General features: G+C 40.1%; 1 protein-coding gene across 4 annotated transcripts in view; it reads right to left on the bottom strand.

Annotated features, from left to right (window-relative positions):
• The window catches only part of HELZ (helicase with zinc finger), a 77,421-nt gene extending 60,658 nt beyond the window's left edge, over positions 1–16,763 (bottom strand). For 2 of the 4 annotated variants that reach the window (XM_027654660.1, XM_027654663.1), the window contains exons 1-4: positions 8,213–8,440; positions 6,320–6,356; positions 2,962–3,086; positions 716–772 (exon numbers count right to left, since the gene is read on the bottom strand). In XM_027654660.1, the coding sequence (XP_027510461.1) occupies positions 716–772; positions 2,962–3,086; positions 6,320–6,356; positions 8,213–8,422 (429 nt within the window). In that variant the 5' untranslated portion in view covers positions 8,423–8,440. Of the gene's footprint in view, positions 1–715; positions 773–2,961; positions 3,087–6,319; positions 6,357–8,212; positions 8,441–11,528; positions 11,602–16,713 lie in introns of those variants that run through there. The other 2 variants (XM_027654662.1, XM_027654661.1) reach the window with 2 other exon arrangements.
• Between the last annotated feature and the right edge of the window lie 7,712 nt (positions 16,764–24,475).

Raw genomic sequence — 24,475 nt, forward strand, 5'->3', positions numbered from 1 at the left:
TTCTGATGATAACAGGAATTCTGATGATAACAGGAATTCTGATGATATCAGGAATTCTGATGATATCAGGAATTCTGATGATAACAGGAATTCTCACAGGAACACCGAGGCCACTCATTGTTAGAGGAAAATTTTAGAGATTTTTTACAAGACCAAATTCCACCCTGTGATCAATTTAATGGGGACTGCAGGGAGTTTTTAAAAGGCCAAAAGTCTGAACTGCATTGATAGGTCTTTCAGACTTGAATCTACAATAAAAATAATGCCCAAACAAATGACAAAGTAAAAAAAAAAAGGGGGGGGGGTAATTTCATCAATAGACAATTTGACTTCTTGTAAAAAAAAAATGAAAGGTATTTATGTGGTTAAACTATTTCTTAAGTCATGTTTATTACTTCACAATAACCTCCGACAGAGAAAAATAGAATAAATAAATAAATAAATAATGGAGATCTAAATGCTTTAAATTCTTGCTACTTCGAGAGAGTCAACAACCTATTAGCATCATTCTCTATTTTCTCACACATCCTGCAAGACTGTGATGAAAAAAGCTCCTGAAGAGATGGGTGGGTAAGGACTGACAGAGCAGTGGAAACAAGAATGTTTGAACCAGTGTGTTCCCAGAGAGCCCAGACCTCCTGGGACACATGGGAACCAGCCTTTCAGCTGGCTCAGGTACTGCTCATTATCTCCCCAATAATATGCTCATTATTACCTCTGTTTCAGCAAGAAGTGTTTTCAGTCGTGTCAGATCTTTAGTTACCATCCCGTTCTGGGGGGGAGAAAGAACATTAATTTATTAATTAATTCATCATTTATAACATATTCCATAAAATCTTCACGTGCATTAAACCACGGAAGCCAAGTTCCCTTTTCCCCACAACACCAGGAAAAGGGGAAGGAGGAAAACTGAATTTGACTTGCAACACCAATTTTAAAAGACATATTACGTAACACTGAGTAAACATTATGGTGAAAAAGGGAATTCTTAAGTGGCCAAAACCAGCACTAGACCTACAGCAAGTATCAATACAGGACAATGCAGGAAAGCACCACATTTAGAACAACTTTTGGGAAAAAAATAAACACTGTGGTTATTGAAATACTTCAGGATCTAAAGAATTAATATGACAATCCTTCACTGCTGTTGCAGTGATGGATTCATGCCTTAAGGATTCATGTCTTCAGATCTCAAGGATCTACTTCACAGATTACTAATTTCTACAGTTCCATAACTCTTCCTGCTCTGATGTAGACTGTAATTTTTGGAGTTTTCACTAAAAAGCAAAGATTAGCCATTAACTAACTGCATAGTCAAGTACATCTGAAGTAAAAATCTTTCAGAATTTAATTTATCTGAAATACACAGCTAAGTGTAACAATTTCACACTCATGGAAGTCAAAACTTTGATTAAAGGAACCCAGACCTGTGGGGTTTATTTCAATAACCTCTTGCAGAAATTTAATTAAGTGCTACTACATTTATTAGACTTCTCCAAGTTTTGACTGTGCTACTGAGCAGCAGAAATTACTCTTTGCTGAAAATTTCCACACTTAACAATTCTCACACTCAGGCTTTTTTTCAAAATGATTTTTCACCTCTCTAGCAGAAAGCTGAAAATTGAACCTGTTGAGCTTAGATGTATTAGAGCATAAAAATGTTACCAAGAATCATTCTCTTGAGTCACTGGAGAGGGCACTGGATGGATTCCAGCTCTTCTATAAATTGATTCCAAAACTTAGTTTCATTTCTTCTCTCAGACAATGGCACAACTCAGTAAATCAGTTGCTGACTTTAATATTCCTACCAAAAACAACTGTGTCTAACAACCCAAAGCTTGTAAAAACCTCTCAAACTCTGCTTTGGGATGACACTCTGGAATCCTATACAAAGCTACCTTTATTTGCTCAACAACAGCTCCAAACAAGGGCACTGTACATTCCCTGCAATAAGGCTATTTTACTAATTTTTCCTGAAGGCAAGTTTCCTTCAACCTCACCAGGAATTTTTCAATGAAGCATTTTTTTCATTGGAAAACACCAGCTAAACAAAGAAAAAACCCTTTTCTTTATGTAAAAGTAGCCAGTGGCCGGGGGGGAGGGAATTCAGGATATACACCAGACAGACAAATAGAATTCCAAAAAACAACCTACTAATTCAGTTAAGCACCAAGAGACTGCAGACATGATCCAGCTTAAGGTAATAGGTTCTCCTACAACAGTTTCTAATGTCACTCCCACCTTCCTCTGGGTCTGACCAGAGCTGCTCCTGCCTCTGCTCTGACCACGTTTCTGGGTTTAGCATGACCAGCAGTTCATGGGGATGAACTGCCTATTTCAGCCAGATCACAGAAATAAAAAGAACTCTATTCTTTAGAGACTTACATGTGTCCCTAATTTTCCCCATGAGTCAGAACAGTTACTTACATGGATGGGGTTAAAAGCATCTTTACAAGTTTTAACAGTTCAAGGGTAAAGTAGAAGCTTTGAACTCAAACTTTTATCTTCGCCTCGAAATGCAAAGCTTTTTTTCTTCCTGAAAAGCTTTTAACGTCTCACAACTTATCATGGGCCAGTTATTTAAAAGTCCAATCAGCATTTTTCCTGCTTTAATGGCTAAAATTCCTGAAGTCCTACAAAATGGGATCAGGTGCAACTCAGAAATCTAAGTCCATCGCACAAATATGCAACTTATTTTGCGTTCCCTGAGGATTCAGGGCCAGCAATGAAAAAACTTTTCAAAACCCTACCAACTCTGAAACCCTGGTAATGCAACAACCTGGCATCCTGCTGACATATGTGTGCCCACATATTTGTCTTTTTTTCTTACAAATCATTTTTTTGTTGCAGCCTGCCAATCAACCGCATGTTCGGAAGTTCGTTATTAAACACCTCTTTTAAAGAAGGGAATAAAAAACCTGTTTTTTTAAATAATGTAGACCACAGAAAAAAACCACTTACCAGTGATTCCCCCATCAGTGATTTGGAAAGAACATTAGACACAATTTGCAGCTTCCCTTTGAGGTGCATGCAGCAGAGCACTGCACGGAAAGGTCCATCGCCCTTGGCCAGCCCCTCTCCCAGCACTGCAACACAAATCAGTGACCATCAGCTTCATCACACCACAGAGTCAAATATATAGTTTTCCTTCACCTTTAACAGGAAAAGAAAGTCTGAAGCTTGGGTTGAATCCATGGAAAGACAACTGCTGGATGTAAATTAAGTGTTACTTGCTCTTGTCTAATGGTAACTTGAAACTTGTCTCCCACTGTCTAAGAAATGTTGTACACGAGCTCAAAAAAGGTTGTCATGTTTACATGCTAAAATAGACATACATTAAATATGGGAAGGGTAAATTCAAATATCTGACACAGACACAAAGGACCTCCTCTTACAGAGAGGGTGAAAAAGAAATAGCGACCAACAACCTCTAAATAACACAAACATGCTCAGGAAGATCCATTCATGCTCACAAAAAACATGCCCTGGCATTTCCAAAAATAGCCAACCTCCTCATGGGCAATTCCTGCTCCTTTAAAAGGGCTTTTATTCACTTATGCTGTGAAATGCAGGATATAGGAAGGATTCTGTGAGACCAGAAATGTACAGGCTCCACGTAACAGAAAACTTTCCTAATGCTTCCTAGCACTGGGTCACACACAGACACTTTCCTTGACACTTCCAAGAGGGACAGGATTTATTTCACAGCACAGACGTGCTTCAGACAAGCAGGAACAACACTTAATCACATATATTACCTGTCCAGAAAATGAAATGCCAGGGTGCTAAAAAGCTGGCAAGCTAAGCATGTGAATTGAAAAGAAAGCTGGACAGTTGTTTAAAATTAGGGAATTATAAAATAACTCTTACTGCAGGCAACATCAACATCTGTGTTTATGCTGCTACTCATGCAGATGCAAACAGCCCCTCTTAGTGCTAACAGGAATTTTACATTCACCACAACTTCAGGATTACATCTTAGAATAATAAATCAGAACTCCTCACTCCACAGACGTTCACATCGGTAACAGAAATCCCAGGAAAGACTCAGAAAAAACCAATCCCATGGAACATTTACATAAAAACAACTTGACATCTCTTCAAACTGCAATGGTAACTAAACCCTGCTTCTAAAGTGCCTCCAAGATTAGTCTGAATTCACCACTCTGACAGTACTGACCACATTTCCAAAAATAGAACTGAACTTCCCAAATCAGAAGCAGCAGAGCCAGAAATAGCTCCAACGTGGCTGACAGTTTGCTATTTTCATCTCAAAGATTAGATCTCCAATTATGAGATTTCATATCATTAAGTGCACAACACCACCCAGCTAAAACATACAGTTGCACATGAAAAGTTGCAACCCGTTAACCAGGGTCTTTTGGTAAAGATTTGTGGAATAATTTAAGAGACTGTAAGTTATCCTCATTCTCAGCACACTACAAAGAACATGTATTTCTCCAGCTATTCCAACTGGACTGATCATTCAGGTTCAAATAAAACTGTCAGAGCTGTGCAACATATCAAGTCTTGTAATAAGACTGAAAAGCAGCTTAAATAAAGCTTTGCCTATTATAAAAAACCTGTGCATATCAGGCAGTCCATGCTAAGGTTGTTTCTTCCCAGGGATATTTCAAACATAAAATCAAAACTAAGATCTTTTGGGATCATAAATGCAGGTAGTCTAAATGTCAGATGCTGGGTTACAATTGATCATGAAGAACCACAACTAAATCATTCATTCATATATTCATAAAAACATGGTGTGCATGTATACATACATATATATATAGATATATATATAAAAACACATACACAACATTTTTATATATGTACACAAATATGGCATTAATAAGATGAAAATTGTTCCCAGTTTTAGATCTGGAAAAAAATACCTACAGAAGATGCTGGTGTGATTAAACTGGGTGCTATTTCTTTGTTATTAATATACATTTAAAAGTTGTTTTTTCCACTTAATTTAAAAAAAAAAAAAGTAGAGATCAGTGGTCCTGTTCCACCCACTTCTCTGCCCGTCCAGTGAGAGATGACAGCAGTTACCATGACAGTTCCTTTGAGATCCTGACAACTGCCACACATGCCAAGAAAAAGTCCCACAGTTGAATGTCACCCCTGTGACAAACCCATCAGAGCTCATCAATGAGAACACTATTCATTAAACAGCATTTCCCTCCTACCTCCTTTAACCATCATTCAGTTTTCCATATGTCTTTTATTTGCCACCATGAAAGACAACATTGAAGGTTAGTCAGAATATTAAACCCTTATATATCGACACTTGAAGCTTTAAAAAAAAAAATCTCAGGCTATTTTAAGAATGGTACTGATTAAGTGATGTTCAGCCCTTTTTAATCTGTTAAACTTTAATTTTATACCTACAGAAAGCAAGTTTATTTTTCTCAGTTGAGTTTTATGGATCTTCACGAGCAGGCTGCAGAGCCCCACAAATTCCCCAAACTATGACTTGACTATCAATGAAGACAAATACATTAAAAAAAAACCCCAAAACAATATGAAAACCACAAAGCCAGAAAGGAACAATTTAAAGATTATCATTGCCAGCACAGCAATGTCAGAACAGTGGATCACAGTCTCTGTAAATGAACTGTGATCGGAAAAAATTTCCTTTAACGTTCAAGAGTAGTTAAAGAACTAAAAACTAAAAGGTGGGATCTACCCACCTTTTCTTTCCAAATCTAACTGACAAACTCTGTTCCAGTGCTTTCCAAACTCAGCAAGGAGTTCTCAGTGAATTCTGAATCACTTGCTTTATACATGACCAACACAGATTAGGAAGGAGGGTTAATTCCTTTAAAAATACCCCAACTGAACAAGGCAGTGAAATAGGAAGGGCTCAACTTCAATGTGACATGTGCACATTTGGAAGCTTTAACAAATAGGAATAAATGTAAGTACATCATCTTGATTTTCTCTGAATCAAATCCCAAATGCAAACCAAAATATCCACCATGTCCCTTGGAGGAAAGGCAGAACAATCAGCTGCTTTTATCCTCACAAGAATCCTGACACTATTCAGCTCATCCTACATTTGGGTACTAAAATATCTATTAGCCCAAATAGCACCAAAGACATGTAATTGAGTTCTGGCACTTGGGGGAAGAGTTACAAAATAGTGAGATCTCTCTTTAAGGGGGAAAAAAAAATTAATAAAGCAGATACATAATTTTAACTAGGAAAAAAACCACTGTTAACAAACTAACAAATCTGGGCATCAGTTTTAAAAATTCAGACAACTGACTGCAATTCAAACACTAGGTAATAAAAAAAGAAATAAGCATACCATGCCTACAGTCTTCATCTGCTTGCCCATACTTTTTCTGAAAGGTAAAACATGAAAAGTTTAAAAATAGCATTATTCCAGTTAGCATAAACATCTACATGCTTGAATTACAAGTTTCTTCAAACTTTCTAGAAACCATTACCTTGTCTTTTCCTGGGTGGAACATGTAAAGAACATATTTCACATGTCAATTATAATATAATTCATTCTTAGAGTGCTGACTTTTTCTCAAATTCTCAGCTAAAGGACATTTTAAAAGAGGAACATGAATGGGCAAAGGTGTGTGTTTTATATGTTTGCAGGTGGCTCACACGACTTAGTTAAAAACACAAAACTTGACTTTCCAGCCACTGTTTGTTTTTTTAAAACTTGCACTAATATGGTTCTGTTTAATTTTTTTAAGGTATGTATGTTATTTTACTCTGTCTTATCAGTGGTGATTTTAAAGATTATTTCATTTAGTAAAACAAGAAGGAAAATTTGGATTGTTTTCCTCTTTTTCTTTTAAGCCTTTACATATCTATATAATTCATGCCTTCAGTAGGAAGGGTTTGATTACAAGTATTTTTCCAAAGTCCCTGCAATAATATTATTATGATGAGCATCCAGATAGGAGCTTCACAGGATTTTTCAAAGAGTGAGATCAGAAATGCCTTAAATACTCTAAAGCACCAACCTGCATATTGGTTTATGTGAATAATTTTGAGAAGTCAACTCTGTAGTAACACAACTTCCATTAGGAAAACCAACTTTAGTTATTTCTGAATCTCTTCCCTGAGCAGCCAAAAGAAAGGTGGCCTTTTAATTTAAGAGGTTCCCCAAATCTTGTTTTGCACACTCAACAGTCCAATTCAGTATTTATTTAAAGAATGCTCAAAACCACTCCCTCATCACATGGGCAAGATTCATCTTAAAGCTGCTCAGGAAGATTTTAGGACTTGGCCAAACTTCATCCACCTGGGCTGAAACTGCTCCCACTCAATATGTGAAGATTTGGGGTGGACAAGGCCCCTGTAAATCTGTAATAACATTCCCAGACAGGTAAGAAAAAGCAGGTTGTAGGTTTATTCTTAAGCACTGTAAAGTCCCTTCCTTTAAGAAATTGTAGTTCTGATGCTTTAAAGGAAGGACATGAATTTGGCAATGGGAAAACCTGTAATTCAGGGTTATGCCTCTTCTTGCCTTGCATTTATAAACCTTTACAACACCCCAGTTTTCACATTTCCACTAAAAATCAGCCAGAATCTAAAAGTTCCATGTTTCACCAGCTATGTTCTAGCCTAGCAAAGCAAGTAGAGGATCAAGAATTAAAAGACTAATGTTAGACCTATGCAAATGTTGCTAAATGGGGTATGAACCACCAGCTACCTGGATTTTGGCGTTTCTTAGCTTCGTTTTCTAAGTGCTTATACTTGCAGAAAGTTTAATTTCATGCTCTTTATAGATCAGGTAATTTGGTATGTAATTCAGCATAGCATACAAACATAATACCCTAAACCCCAGATATATTTTAAAAAATGTTTAAAGTCTTTTTTTAATTTGTGATTGATACCCAAACTGGTATTTTTCTTCACTTGTTTAGAGAACTGTGATTGAGACCCAAACAAAGCGGTTTAAAGTCTTTTTTTCATTTGTGATTGAGACCCAAACTGGTATTTTTCTTCACTTGTTTAGAGAACTGTGATTGGAACCAAACTAAGTGGTTCCAATCCTGAAAAATAAACGGATCAGGGAAAACTGCACGAGAGAAGCCTCATATGCACTTTAGCAAGAGGGATTCTGTGGCACACCACCATGCCAATCACAGGAAAACTTGGAATTTTATTCAAATCTCAACGATGTGTTTGATTGTTCTCCCCAGTTCACTAGATACTATGAAAGAGTCACACTCACAAGTTGTAAAAAGGAAGCAATTCTATACAGCAGAGTCTCGATTTTGATGCGGTCGATTTGTGCCTGGCAGGGCTCCGGGAGGTGAGCTGGGGGGAACTGGCTGAGGGCAAGGAGAGCCTCTGTGCAATGCTTCACTGCCACTTCATAATCCTGCTGCTTAAGGGATTCACATGCTTGTTCACATGACTTCTCTGGTCTTCTGTCTGCCATGACTCAGGGACAGAACTCCTAGAGCGGGGCAGAGGGGATGATAAAACGTTGGTTAGCTGGGTGATGGCACCGACGACTTGCCAACCAACTGCCACTCCCGCCTCGAGGTGCCATGGATCACATCCCCCTCGTGCTGTGCCACTCACATCTCCTATCCCAAGCTCCTCACTAACTCATCTCTTCCCAGCCTTTCCTCCTTCACTCCCAGCTCTCGGTTTTGATTCTAATTCCAGGAGGTATTTAAGCCCATGGCTGATTTTTAAGGATGTAAGTAATGGTTTCAAATGTTCCAGTCAGTGTGGATTTAAGCACTCAAGAGGCTTTTGGGTCTTGAATGGCAACATGAGCTTTGCTTTGGAAGGAACACAACTCATCCCCCACCTGCTCTGTCTCCAAGCCATGTACTCCACAATACTTTTCCAAACTTCTACACTCAGGAGAAGGAGCCACTTTCCCTGGGTGAAGCACAATGGAGATGGACAAGGAGGAATGAGAAGGACCAAGAGATCAACAGCAAAGCAACCACTTGTCCCTTCCTTTGGTTGGTTTATTTACATCTTAGAAAATCTAGATACCCCTGGCACACCAACACAACTTCTTAAATCATTTTAAAGTAAATATTTGGGGGGGGGTATTGAGAAGGTTATAATAAAAATCTGTATACAGACAGATATATCTGCCAACAAACTGAGACAAACGGTTATCCACATCTGAACCACCAGGAGACAAGCAAAACACTTCTATAATCCCTATCCACATTCTCCCTTCATTAACATAATACTTAAATACAGGATACACATCCCTAGAGACACTGTACTTTAAAGCTGACTTCACAAAAATGTGTCAACTGAAAGAAGAAAAAACGTAAGAGTTCTCACTTTTGCTTTAGTAAGCAGCATACTATCAATATTTGTGATTACAGATCTACTATTACAATTGGCTCATATAACTATTTCAGTCCACTTCAAAAATTCACTTCTAAAAGCTTCCTTTATACCTGATATTTTCAGATTTGCAACCAAAGGTGAAGTAACTTCAAGAATTTAATCTGGAAGTCACATAAATGCACTTTCCTCATATGAAAAATAATCCACTATCCCACTTTTCCCATTAACACAGGCCAACACACAGGAGAAACATAAGATTTTTCATATACTATACAATATACTGTTCTATGAGTTCCCTTTCAGTCTTAAAATTTCATTCAGTATCAAAATAATAACATAAAGGAACATTGATTTTTCAAGACAATTTTGACTTCAACCACCTTCCCTTTTACAACACTAATATAAAAATTTATGTACAACAATATCTTCCAAAAAATGAAGGAACACAAGCAGGAATATTTTGCAGTTATCCTGGCACAAAGCTGTGCCATGTGCTTCTTTCTTAATAACAGCCTTGCAAAATATTACCTCATTCATCCACAAATTTCTTTTTCTGCTAAAAATAAGTTCCCACTTTCAACCAAAATAGGAATAGGCAAGGAGGTTTTGCATTTCCATACATGTGAGTAAATCCATTCATTAGGTAATTCTGTTACAGATTCAGCTGCATCACTTGAGCATGTATTTTCAATTATATAAATGTTAGGTATTCTTAAGCTGTGTATGCAAGGATCCTTTGTACATACAACTAAAAATTACACTGGTTTCCACTTCACTAACATTTTAGGCCACAGTATATTTTACAAATCTGAGATTTGCTTCCACAGTAATACAACAGTTAATTGATGTTTTTCTCATGTACATTCTGTTTTCCTCCTGAGGGACTGAAAACAGAGGACTCCATGAACTCTGCTGTAATTTTGATTTCCTCACTTCCTGGCTGACATATAACCAAAATTCCTTTGACCAAAAGCCTGAGCAGAGCTTCTGTGTGTTTATTCCCAAAGAAGTGATTAAACCCAGATCCCATCCTGACTGACCTGGCCAGCCCCACTGACAGGCATTGGAAAGCCCTTCTTCTCCAACACGTCAAAGACAAAGATGTGACTTCTCAACTGCCTTATCTTGGCAAAAACTGAGCTCATCTGTTTGAGAAGAAGCTCATTTTACAGTGGCCACACAATTTCTTTGGGCAATTTGAAGATTTCAGAGGACATGACTGACCCTAATTAAAAACCTGTGGATGAGGATGAGCAGCAGGACCAGGCTGTTCGGAGAACTGGTCAATCTGAGTCACCCTAATGGTGTTTCAGAGTGGCAAAAACCCACCCAAGTCACAGAGTAGGGGGCACAGTGACAGTTTAGGAGCCACTGAAGTGTAATTTGTTTTTTAAAAAAATCAAATCATAACAAAGAAAGCCAGTATGTGGACAACAGATGGAAAATGATACGTTCAGGCTCTCGGATTTCATTTCAATCCCATTTAGAGCCACACATGCAGACTCAAACATGAACATTTCAGGGGATATTTGTGCCATCTACCTCAGACTCCAACACAGGTGCTCAGGTGTTCAAAAAACAGTACATGTGGCACTTCACAACATGATTTAGTTGGCAGGGTGGTATCCAGCCAAAGGTTGGGCTCAATGATCTTGGAGGTCTTTCCCAAATTTCCAAATATTCATAGAATCATTAACAGCCAAGGGATGGAGGTACTTCTTAAAAAGAAATTTGCTTTCAGTTCTGTATTTTCAAAAATTTCAGATGTAATATTGGAATTTCTAAATTCACTCTCAGAGTAGAATTCATTACAGATTAGAATTGAAAGCTGAAGTACCACAAGGTCTGCACTATATTCCCAACTCTCTTTGCAAAACTGAGCAAATTATTTCTGCACTTCACTTCTGCTTGTAAAATTGAAATTAAAATAATAAACATGTAACAGAACAGATGTCAGGAGTATTCATTTTCTCAAAGTGGCCTGGAGAACCACATTCCAGAAGAGTTCTAAATTTAAATTTGAGAAACAATTTATTCTAATAGCAAACTTTAATACATCTGCAAAACATTGAAGAAACAGTAAACAGGCATATTCCCACTACCTAAAGTTGCACAACTAAAATAGGTGGACAAATCTAAGAAAATATATATTTAAATATATCATCTGGCATCATACTTTGTACCTCCAAAAAACTGCCATTAAGTAGAAGAAAACTTACTGATCTTGCATTTCTTTGAAGGCCAAGTTGTGCTCAGCTTCTCTTCCCCAAAACATCATTTCAAATATCTGGTTCATTCCAACTGCTGTAACTTAAACCTCAGTAGTTTTTTCAACTGTGAGAGATTTATTTTTTTTTCCCCTACAATTAATGATTTTCAGGCTCAATATTCCTAACGAGCGTTTCACCTTCTTGCCAAGGGGATTTTGTAAGCAAACATGAAAAGAGCAACTAAAATCTGATCTCCAAATAAAACTGCACATTTCCCCTGTAGAGCTGGGAAAGGCAGAAGGGGCAGCTTGAGGAGGAAGAGTGATAAACAACGTGATCTACAGTCATTTATTCCCCAGTAAACACTCCCCCTGCTTGGTGCACAGGAGGCTTTGAAGAACTACTCCAGTCTGATGAGTCCAACTTCAAATTAAAAAATCAATGTAGGAGGAGAGAACATCATGAACTAAAATTCTAGTGTTTCATGGCAGTTTAACTCATGACTGTGCACTTCCAAGCCTCCCAGCTTTACTGATGTGTCTGATGAAATCAAAGGGTCCATACACCAAGAGAAGTTGAAGCATGTGACGGTTCCCAAAAAAATTTCAAACAGATGCTTTTTCAAATCACTGTAAAGCATCAAGCCAGATAACTCTCGCTGTACTTCATAAACAAACAGATTAGAGGGCACAATGCTGTTCCTATTAATGTTACTGGCAAAATTCCCAATGTCTGCCAAGACAGAAGGATCAGATCCAAGGTCTCGCATGCCAAGCTGACAAACAGTAGACAAGTCAGTAAATATTTGCATATTTTAACCAAACATTAACATCTCTTGTAAAGATTTATGCTAAAGCAATGATGTTCAACTTTCAGCCCTACAGTGAGACTGGGAGGAATTTACTGTCAATTGAATTTGCTTCAAGAGCCACATCCTGGGAATCGCAAAGGGAGGCAAATGAATGAGCCCCATTGCCATGGGGAACACGCAGGGGAAGAGCGTCTCCAGCTGCCTCCCATTACAACCCCCAGCCCTTCCAACAGCTCTGCTGGGAGAAAGAAGCACCAAATATCCCTTGCCAAAGCCACTCAGCCGTGCCCTCCTGTTCCCAGCCTGCTGTCCTGCGGGAAAGGAGAGGAGGCGATGGATTTGCCCTTCCACTGCCCATCGGGGTCAGGCTGGCACGGGCTCAGAGAGAGCAGGACAGGAATTCCACTCAGCCCGCCCCTCTCATGAAAAATCCCGAAGGCTTGGGAAACACGGTGGATGCAAATGCATCCACCGTGTTTCCCAAGCCTTCGGGATTTTTCAGCCCTGCTCTGGAAAGGCCGGTCACCGAACCGGGCAGACGTTTTAAACATGTCATAAATTCAGGCAATCCTCAAGAAAAGACAGCTGGTTTATCAGAACTGCCCAGCAATTCCTTTTAAGAGCAAGAAGAGACCCACTAGATTTATTTATGAGGCTGGTTGCTCTGTCCTCCCTCAGTAACTTCTGAACTTCAAGTCAATTGGAACTGAATTTCCCAGAAGTCTGAAGGGTCTCGAAGATGCTTCAGGTTTCATGAAAAATGTGTAACAAGACAGATAACAGACCCAGGGAAAGGTTAAGTTATAATTCAGCCTCTTATGGATACCCAGACATCAGTTAGCCCATCAATTACTGCCATGTGCTGCCATTTACCTTTGCTGGAGCAAAGAATCACCAGGGAAAGAAAAAGCCTTATTTATTTTTCTTGCCATAAACTGCATCCATCACCTTCACTGCTCAAGGATCCATCCAGGTTTCCCTAAAGCAGAGTTTCCAAACTTTTTAGTTTGACAGACATGAGCAATACACAACATGTTGCCTTCTGGAAGTTGCTACTGGTAAACTGAGATTTAAACAATTCACACCTGAAGGCCTCAAAATTCTGTTATTTCCGTAACCTAGAAATACAACATTTGGGAAATCACAAAGTTGGTATGGCTACAATCCCTGTGACTGAATAGTTCCCCTCTCACTCAAAATTATCAGGAAAAGACTGACAAGATATTTTAGTTTACACAGGCATGGGAAGATCTGGGTTTGTTTAATAATCTGAATTAATATATTAAGTATACTATACAATCAAAACACTGGCTACTGTGAACATGCCAATGTTATAGATAACAATGATGGGTCACTGGGAATTCAACTATCAAGGCTCTGCAAACAAACTGCATTTGTCAGTCCACACACTAAAAGAGGGAATAATACATCTGTCCACTCTTAAATCATATTATAGAGTTTTTCTGGCACCTCTTGTGATCCCATCCTAAGGCAGGTTTGCTACATGTTAATTGTCTTTGTACTACTACAGAATACTGCTCAAGCACCTTCAGATGACTAAAATAAAATTAAATACCTATTTATTTTTCTTACCTATTGTGATAAAATAAAAACCAAGCTTTGCCTTAAGATAAAAAACAATACCAAAACCCAAACCCATTTCATTCAAGCCTCCAGGAAGGAATAAAATAGAGCTGCACAAAATACAGAAGCGACTTATAGACACACAGAGGAAAAAAAAAAATGCACTTTCCGAGTGTCATGACATATAGATCATAAATAATTCCACTCTCAGAAATCATTTAATGAGAGTAGGTAATGACAGTGCACTAAAGCAGTGTGAATGATGTAACAGAGAGAAAGGATGGTGCAGCTCCCATGCACAGGGTGAAGAAAAGGAGTGTAGGAAAGGTGCTTTTGCCTGGGTTTTTTTAAGAAAAATGTAAGAGCAGAGAACTTGTGCACTCCTTTATTGCAATTCTGGCTGAAGTCTGTAATAGCAGTCACACAGAGTTCTCAGAAATGCACTGCACACCTTGCAGAACAAATACAAAAGCCTCCACCCTTGAGAAAGGACAATCTAATCAGTTTTCTGAAATAACTGAATTACTTTAGCTAATGTTGTACAACTCCAGGCAAAATGACCCTACTTTAAATTCCAAAAATGATGTTAAATCTGAACTGGAGCATACAGAATGAGGAAAGTGTATTTCAAGGTTTTATTCCACAGCAAGAACTTCTGCTACATGGCCTCTAAGGAACACGATATGCTTGATTCTGGGGAGGGGAAAAAAGGGAATGAAGAGGTTCATGATGCCCCTGACTGTTAAGATTATCCTTCCATGTTAAAAAATCAATGAGAGCACCATAAATTAGGAGGACAAGAGATCTCCGGCCACATAAACAGAGCCTTGAGTCTAATCCTGTAAACTTAAGGTATGGAATAAACAAATCCACATTTACTGTAAGAAGAACAAGTGCCTGTGGGTGGTTTATCATCCACATAAGGACAGTAACAAAAATACAGAGGCAGTCAAGATTAAGAGCAAATGCCTTCTGCATCTGGATCCTCTGTGGGCTTCAAATCTCTTTACATACATCACAAACAGTAACAAGGGTTTTGCATGCTAGTTATGATTTCAGTACAGACTATTAAGGGATTATTAACACTTTAGTACCTTTACTAATCTCTTCTATTTTCCTCTTGGAAATAGCAGCAGAAAGGACAGTCTCTGCAGCGAGCAGCAGCATTTAGACATGGACAAACTGCCTATCTTTGGCTCAAAAATCTGGGAATATCTCAAGACCTCAGAACTTGCAACCACCGCATAAGTATCCCTAATATCTTCATCTCCTGCCTTTCAACTGATCCTTTTTCTCACAGCTGCATGAAAACACTACCTGCCCTGATGAAACTAAGCAAAATACCTGGCAAGTCAAAGCACAACATCTACGTGGCATGTCCTGGCGTTGTCTGAAAGCCAACCCATAACCCCCAGGGTTCCTGGTCACACAAAGCAAATATATATATATACATATTGCATTCATTAACAGAACAAACACCAGGTTGTAAAGTTCGATACTCGGAGGTTGTGTGAGGACAAAACAAATCTGCCCAAGCTCAGGGTGGCCTCCTGTGTGTCTGCATTATGATATTGCCTGTAACTCTATTAGTCACAGGGAACATTTTCCAAGGGCTACCTGGCGGAATGAACAGGCAGAACTGAGGCTGCTGCTTAATGGACATGCAGTGAAATACTTCAGCACGGGGCCTGAGGCCTTATTTACTGCATGCTGCTCATATCTGGTTCTAAAGACTGCATTTTAATGATTTCATTAACTTTTCAATAATGCCTCCAGTACTGCGACCCAGCACCTCACAAGCATTACGAAAACATCTTTATCATTCTGACAATATTCTCATTTTACAAAGAATTAAGACACTAAAACACAAGGCAAAAGTTTCTATAAACTTCTCATATTCAGAGAAGTGATTTTTCCCCACCATGCTCTGCCCTGTACTGTTCAGCCCTTTCCATGATCCACACAGGACACCCAGTGTCTGCAGAGGGACTGAGGAGTATCCACCATTTCTCTGCATCACAACATGGCAGAACCATTAAAAACAGAGAAAATGAAGTGTGGCAAAGATGGGGCTTAAGTAAGATTTGCCTTCCTGTTTTTTGCTACTCCCTCCTCCATTTCAGAAACGCTCTCTCATTTATGCAGATGGTAAAACTGTATTCCAACAAACAACTGGATTAGCATTGTAAAATAAATCATATGTACCCACACCACACAGCCTCCCTTCTCTTTCTTGCTAACACTAATATTTTTCAACCTCATTCTCCTCATTCAGCCACCCCCATCTCCACATTTATTGCACATATTCTACAAAAATTTGCACCTTCTGTTTAAATCCAGCCACTGCTTCCCCTGTGCTGCAGGAAGGCAGAGCTGGGAGGGGAGAGGAACTGGGTACAGGAGTACACAAAGGGAATTTTCTGTGCTCTTATTTTTGTCCAAAATCATACCAGGGAGAATGCAGGAGTCCTAGCCTTCAAATTATAGAGAAATCCCATTTAGTATCCCAAGTATATTCGCTGCAGGGATTATCTTTTACATTTGTCCTTAATTTGACCAGCGCTGAGTAGATTTTCACAGGGTCAATAACAAGCACATCCTTGGCAGAAACATCATATCATAACACATCTCAACTTTCCACAAAGCAGCACTATAGGTCATTAGATTTTTTTTCTTTTCTATTTTATTATGAACATAAGAAAATATTTTTTGCCCAATTTTCAGAAAAGACCAAACCATGTTGGCAGAACCTTTCTCTCCTCACAGCACCCAAAAACTCAGCTTACAACAGACACCTACCATGGGAAATTTCAACCCAAATAATTAAAATTTGGCAGGCAGCAACCAAGTGAAATGAGGACTATGTCATAGTAAGCATCAGGTAACATAATAATAGGTGGTGCTTCTGCCCCACCTAAAGTTCTTTTGGCTCCTTCATAGAAAATCCTCCTGTAAACACTCTTTCATAATAACTGCTTAACACAGCAGCAGTTTGTAGTCCATGTACTTCTATGTTCACACTGCTTTTTGAGTGGAGTTTCTCACACTTGGCCAAGATGAGGGCATTTTAATTGAAATATTGTCCCATGGTTACCATTTTATCCCCATAACAACATCACCAATTACTTACTTTAAAAAAATGCATTAGAAAAGTAATTTAATCTTTGCTTCTCTTAATGAAATTTGCCAGAGAAAAACAAAGGGAAGGATCAGCACTGCCCGACCAGCTCTCCATGGAGCAGCACCCACCTACAAGCCTCAGACTCAACCACACCTTGCAGAACAGTATATCCATATTCTAAAAGCTGGTTAAAACATCATCATTCACAACCTTCCAAAACTACACCTCACCTGTGGCAAAACCTCTCTTTAAACACTTCAATAACAGAACACGGCCTTGTTCCTGTCTCGGCACATTTCACATCACAGAGTTTTGTAATACTTTTGACCAAAAGGAGTGAACATCACTAATCTGAAGGACTTACACAGTCATGCAATTCCCAGTATTATTCTGCTCTGAGTCATAAGATGGTGCCAGAAGTCCTTCCTGAGAAATGCCTGCTGTATGATACAGAGGTACATCTGTGTCGATGTGACTAAACATGTGTCACCTCCTTTTCAAAATGCCAGGCAAGTGCCAAAACTGTGTTCCCAAGGAACGCAAAGGGGAGTCAGGGAAGATTCCCAAGCATCATTTCAACACAGAACACATACCAGGATGTTTACAAATGCGTTTCAGAAGTTAAAATGCACAAACATGTCAGGGTTTTCCACAACGCTCGCCGAACGCGCCACTCGTGCAGCACTGCCTGCAGAGAGCACCTGACCACAGCTCATTTGCCAAACTCAACCACTTTAATCAGTCTCAGAGACAGAACCAAAATTAGCAGTTCCTAACTCTCAGTCTCGTGTTCAATTCACAGCTTTATCTAATACAGCTGTATTTGGATTTCAGCAATAAAAGTGGTTTTAAATTAGGGAATTATTTATCACGGCACATCCCCTTTTGGGAAACCCCATGCAAACTCTTCCCCACCCCCAGCAGCTCCAAAGCTTAATGATCCAATCCATGTTTTCTCTGAGTAACTGGGATCTTGCAGCAATCCTGAAACAGTCTTCCCTCCAGTGTCAAACTTTCATTTTCACAGGAGAACTTTCTCCACTCCTGACACGTCCTGATATTGCAAAGCAGCACCTCCCTGTGACCAGATGCACCTGAAGAGCACAGCTACAGGTATTTTCCCCAGGGCAAATACAGATGCTACAGGTATCTATGAGAGGATGGATGGGGGAGAAAAAAAAAAAAAAGCCCTAAATTCACTTTCTGTTTGAGATGCAAAATGTGAATCACTTTTTCAATCCATTCAAAAGGCAAAAGATTGTAAAAATCTTCATGCTGAGTATCAGCTCCATTGCACTGGTCACAAACCGAGCCCAGAAATCAGCCAGAATGTTGGGATACTGAACAGGAAAATTTTCTTTCAATAGACCTCAGTCTTCGCTGCAGCTTCATAAGGAACTTTAATTTATTATAGTAGTGAACAATCCTGTGACTGAGTTTCTTGTTATGCATTTATAGAGCGCTGAGCACAAAAGGGTCCTCCCGTAACAGATTTAATAACACAATCACGCCACCCGCAGATCCTCCAAACACATCTCTCCCCAAACCACACCTATTATGTAACTGTGCATGATATTTTTGTGTGCCTTTTTGAAAGTTCAAAGCAATAACTAACCTCCACCTCTAAAAATTGCTATCTTTATTGGAAATAACCTTTGAAATTCATTTTTACATGACCCTGCTTCAAGTAGTTTGGCATAATACAGCTAAGTCTGGTTTGGAGAGTTGTCTTCTAACTCTGTATTTTAATTTTATTAACCTTTCTGCATATGGATAATGCTTTTATAATGTCCCTGTTTCCTCTCCTCAGATGCATGACCAACCAACAGGTTCAGCTTTTAGACTCCTTCAAGAACAGAATATGGATTCCCAAGTTCTCCTCTCACAGCAACACCACAACGTGCATCCCAAACACGTCTCCCACTGGAACTCACCCTCCTCATTCCTTTTGAAAGGAACATTAACGATTCAGTCACGTATCTGAAACCCCACTCAAAGAACTGCATCAGCAGGAATGAGTAACGATCCTGCTGTGGTTAACGGCGTAATCCTGACAAAACTTGGGAAGCAGGGAAGCGCTGTCTAGCCCGGCCAAACAAACATAAACAGAGCCACAGCCAAGGAATATCAGTCAGTTCAAACGACAAAACACCATTCCAAACGTGTGAGTGTCTCCAGATACGGCCAGAGCAGAGTCACCTCGAACCCACCAGCACAAACAGCCCTAATCAAAACCATCGCTGCCAGAGAAGACCCGCAGCGCTGGGTCGGTGCAGATTCCAAAGTGTGCTAAAAAACATTCCCCTCAACGACCTCCCTGTGTTAGATAATGAGAGAAGTCCGACAAATTCTGGCTCCCAAGACAGCAGAGGAACAGATATGAGGCAGCTCTCGTGGCTGGTCAACAGTATTCGGGAATCTCAGCTGATGGGGAATTTGACTGAGAGCAGTGAAGGAACATTACCTGGGAACAGAAGCCAACTGCTCGTCCCTGTCCCCCCAAAATCATCCCAGGATAAAATGAAAGGTTAACTTAAAAAAATACAGATTACCTTACATCAAGTGAAAAGATATACATGGAAAAGGCTTTATTTTACCTGCTGCCAAACCCACTGTGCTCTCCATTTGTGGCGTTCCCCGCTCGTGATTTGTTACCTTCTTGGTTTGCTGAACCACTAAACGTTTTCCAGCCAATTAAACACTTGTGCCACATTACTAACAACCAAGATACTCCAAAACAGCTCATGTTACATATTTCCCTCTTGCCATGGGGTCTGAAGGGCTATGAAAGACCTTTTAAGCATATTTAAGCAGTGTAATTTTTAGTGTTTTGATGAATACAGTATTTTTGCTATATATAACTATGGGGGAAAAAACCCAGACTGGGAAATTCGCAGACTGAAAGATCATTTCTAAGTCACACTTACCCCAACTACCATAAAACCAGCTCAGTCCAATGCACACAGTGCTCACATTTCTATCCTTCACTTCCTGCCGCTCCAACATTCAAAATTTCATTCCAAACACAAACCCACTGTTCTTTTTCTTCCAATATTTCAGCATTACAGCTCGGAGAATCGCGAGCCTTTCCTGCCTCTTACAAACAGGAGAGAGCACGAAATTTATTTCCCCAGACCACATTTAAGCCAAAGACTCAAAACATCCACCTCAGACACATCATCCTTCATGCAAGTGGGACCAACAGCAACAAAAGGCACAACAGTTCACAGTCACATCTCCAGAACATCTCTCTACATAACATCACTTACAAAAATTCTTGCTACCAACTCAGCAGCCCCGTGTACCTACTGCAGGAAAACCTGGATAGTCCAGTGCTGCTAATTCTAAATTATGAGCCATCCAACATCTGACAAGGACTCCACACCGCTCAGAGAATCTGGCAGTTTGTCCTCGTTCAGCACCAGGATGGGGCCACAGTCACCGCTCAAACTTTTCAGTCACGAAATGGAACCTCTCACTGCAGTAAAATCACACTTTAAAATGAAAAAAGACTGAAATCGATGATTTCTTATCTGCCTTTCCTCCAATAAGTCTGTAATCTGGCATTATGGAGGACTCTGAGAAAAGGCTGGGTAAATAACCAGCGCATTTCTAATTTATAACAACAAATTTGCATATAAAATTAGAGAAATATTTGGATATTACGTTATGGCCTCATTAAGTATCCTGTAACTTCGACTGGCAGTGCAACAGAAATGCAACAGAAAAACATATTCTCGCCCATGGGTAATTACAATCTCCCTGCTTAAATTCCTAAGCACTTCTTTTCCTACAGTAATATTCACTTTTCTGTGTTTCTCAGACATGAGTGATTGCTTCTGGTTGAAGCCTCATGTTGTAAACATTTGTGTGCAGAGAGGATGAAAGCTCAGTAAGCAAGACTGGTTTGGAATAAGGAACTGGAGTTACATATCAATGGCACCAGAATAAAACCCCCCAGAAGCTGGCCTGCCCCTGTGGAGCAGTCTGAGCCTGCAGCCTCCAAATTTCCCTGTCTATAAAGTTTAGTTATTTTCTCCCACCCCAAAATACTGAGGGAAGGCAGGTGTTTACTTCCCCAGTCAAAATCTCCAGAAGATAAAGCATTCCTCTGGGTTGGTTTTTTTTTTTAATTCCATACCAATGCTGTGTGCAGACTTTTTTTAAAACCAGCCTCTTTTCTTCCTTGCTGAAAAAGAATGGCAATTGCAGAAGTTTACACTGAGGGCAGTTAAAAAATCAAACATATAAAGCGCCATGTCTTTAAATATATGTCATTGATACACATAAACACAAGTGCTGCCAAAGGCCACGGAAGAAATAGCAAGACAAACAAGAACAAAAAAGGAAGGTCTTGTTTGTTCTGATTATCTAACCCACAGTCCTTCCATTTCAAGGCAAAAAATACACGGACCACGCAGTGAAAATGGGCTTTTGCCTTAACAAAGGAAGTGAGACATGATTAAAGAGCTGTAACACGAGCAGGAGGGAAGGTCAGGATTACAAAATTCGGTATTTTAGCCCCCCCTGATGACACAGTGGCAACCTTGAACAGGGAGGAACACTGGGGATCTGCTTCCTTCCAGGAAGAAGGCTTTGGCAATGCCAGGAGAGACGTCAGGGCAGGACTGGAGCCTACCAGGATTCTTGGCCTACTGATCCCCAGGGCAGGGGAATTCCAGCTGTCCAACCACTCTATCCCTAAGCTAGAGCACAGTGACACCAGCCCTCCTCCTCAGTCCCCAAGCCAGGGCTTTCCTGACTTACTCAGGCTGTACACAGGGGACAGGATTTAAATCTTTTTTAATTTAGATTTCACTCCTGCTACCAGAGCTGTGAGGTACCAGTGACCTCAGGAGGGGCTGCCACTGGGGTGAGACATTCAAGGGCTTTGAACTAATAATCTGAATTGCCCCAGCAATTGCTTCTGCCATTTACTGACATGAAAACACCTTGAATAACCTGCAGTAGCAAATGTAAATAACAAATAAAATAAACCAACACACTGAAAGTCAGGAAGAATATCCAGCTATAATTGCAAAGGGGATTTTACTAACAAACATAATCGCCAATGATGGAGAAATATTTCATCCAGAGTTGGAAAACATTAGTAATAAGATTGCCCCAGCTCTTACATGGGCTCTTTCATCCACTGGTGTCAGAACTCCTCACAAATGGGTCACATTCACTATTCCTTCAAAAATAAGCATGAACAGGTGGAGTGATCTGCATCAGGCTGTCCACATCTCTCTAGGACTAAGCCTGTACCTGTCCACTTGGGAATATCACCTCTTCAAGCCTTCCAGACACTCTTACTCATATTTTCTGAGATGAGAATTTCTCCATGATTCCAACCTTTCTCTCCAAACTACAGCCCTTCTCCTTCAACCAGATTAACTGACACTGATCCCAAAGTCCAGAAGGAACTGCTCTGAAACCAGTGAGATTTCACAAAGGAAAAGGATCCTCCATGACAGATCAAGAAGCAGAACTGGGACAAATTACAGAATAAGATGCTGCTTCCACATCTCCCTTTAAGTTTTAGTCTGATGGGAAGAGATAAAAACAACCCCCCAAACAAACCAACAAAAAAAATATCCCAAAATATAAACCAACAAAACCCAACAAAACCAGGTATTTCAAGTCCTCAAGCCATCACTTTAATAAGGTTCTTCCACAGAAAAATTCATCTGGCTCACCTAAAAAGGCACAGTGTCTGTATGAATTAAAAGAGGGAAAATACACACTGCATGTTTCAGAAGTCCAAAAAATCCATGAAGGTGAAGAGTGATAATAGAAATGTGATTTCAGCCAGGAAAAATAAAGAAGTAATTTCTGCTCTCAGAACAAATTACAAAGAGAACTCAATTTATCAGTAATAACACATAAAATGTTCCTTCACTTACCAATAAAGAAAAACTGTTCTGCTAATTAAAGTTCAACAAAAAAAAGCTTAACTCAGCTTCTACCACTCACAATTTCTGTGCTGTGAAAGCCAAACCTACCACAGTCTGATTCCCTTGGTTTGCATCCCAAGGAGGGGGAGGGAACGTGGGGGTCCTTTGTACACTTTCCCCTCTTCTAAGTTTCAACTGAATGTCTAAAATCAGCTCCTCACTATGGACCAAAAAGCTGCCCAGCACCCCCAGACTGTCCCTGTCCAACAAGCTTTGCCATTTAGGAAAAAAAAAAAAAAAAAAAAAAAAAAAAAAGAGTGTTTTCATTCACAATCTGTTATGCTCAAAAGTACTAAAACAATTGAAATTAAAACACATCACTTTAAAACCTCCCTGTTCTACCAATCAGTCTCAGAAAATAATACAAACTTGCCAAGTATCACTTGCTTATTTTTTTTTATTTTTATAAAGGAATGTGTCTGATATAAATAACGGTGAGGGGGTGTATTTTATCATTTGCCTTGATTCAATTATACTATTTATTAAGAACAACATCAGAAGCCCTCAACAATCAAACCATCCCAAGCCATGGTGATACACTCAATCTGTCAGTGGTGATACTCATTTTTAGGGTATTTTTCTGTCTTACAACTGAATTGGGGTTTTTTTCTTCAACAAAAAGCTGAATATGCTATTTTAAAACTTCATCTCAAGCTCACTGTACCTCTGATAATGCAAAAATCCTATTACCTGGTTAACTCTTACTCATTTTGTCATTAATTGGGAACCAGCCTTGCAACTGCTTCCCTGCAGTTATTTCTTAATTCCCATTGATGATATGTTTAAATCACATTACTATAATCAAACAATACTTTGCCTAACAGTGCATTGAGGCCAAAGGAACTGCACCCAATTTAGAAATTAATGAAAGGACATGGCCCACCCCAGGAGGGGCAACATATATCCTCTTCCTGCTTGGGGATTCGCCCTAAAAATATATATACAGTGTCTTGGAAGGGCTGTGCAGTGTAAAGTCTCCTGTTTTCAGTCTCAGGGCCGTTCCAGGGTGTAAATGGTGCTCCCAGGACCTGTGTTAAACCTCCCAACTCCACTCCACTCTCCCTGCCAAAGCCTCCTGCAGGAAACAAAAACACAGGCTCATCTGCCCACCCTCCAACTGCTGCGAGGGGGCAATTTTACAACAGCCGTTAAACCCTCCCGATTTATTTTCCCAGCCCTCCGCAAAGCCCCGTTTTCCAGGGTTGTTATTCCCCGGCCGTGCCCCTCCCGCCCCGCCCGGTACAAAAACAAAGCTGCCTCCCACCCCCCCCTGCATCCCCCCCGGAGCACCCCGGGGGTTGTGCGAGGCATCCCCGGCTCTGCGGGCCGGTCGCTGGGCCCAGCGGGGCCCGGGGCGGCTCCTCCCGCCCGCGGGGCGCGGGGGCCGCGGCGGCTCCGGGGTCCGGCCGCCAACACCCCCCGAGCCGCGGCGGCGGCGGCCGCCGGTCGGGGGGTGTCCGGGGAGGCAGCTTGGGGGGTGTAC

This window comes from Corapipo altera, unplaced genomic scaffold (assembly GCF_003945725.1).
Source record: "Corapipo altera isolate COAL_440 unplaced genomic scaffold, ASM394572v1 343, whole genome shotgun sequence".
NCBI classification, from domain to species: Eukaryota; Metazoa; Chordata; class Aves; order Passeriformes; family Pipridae; genus Corapipo; species Corapipo altera.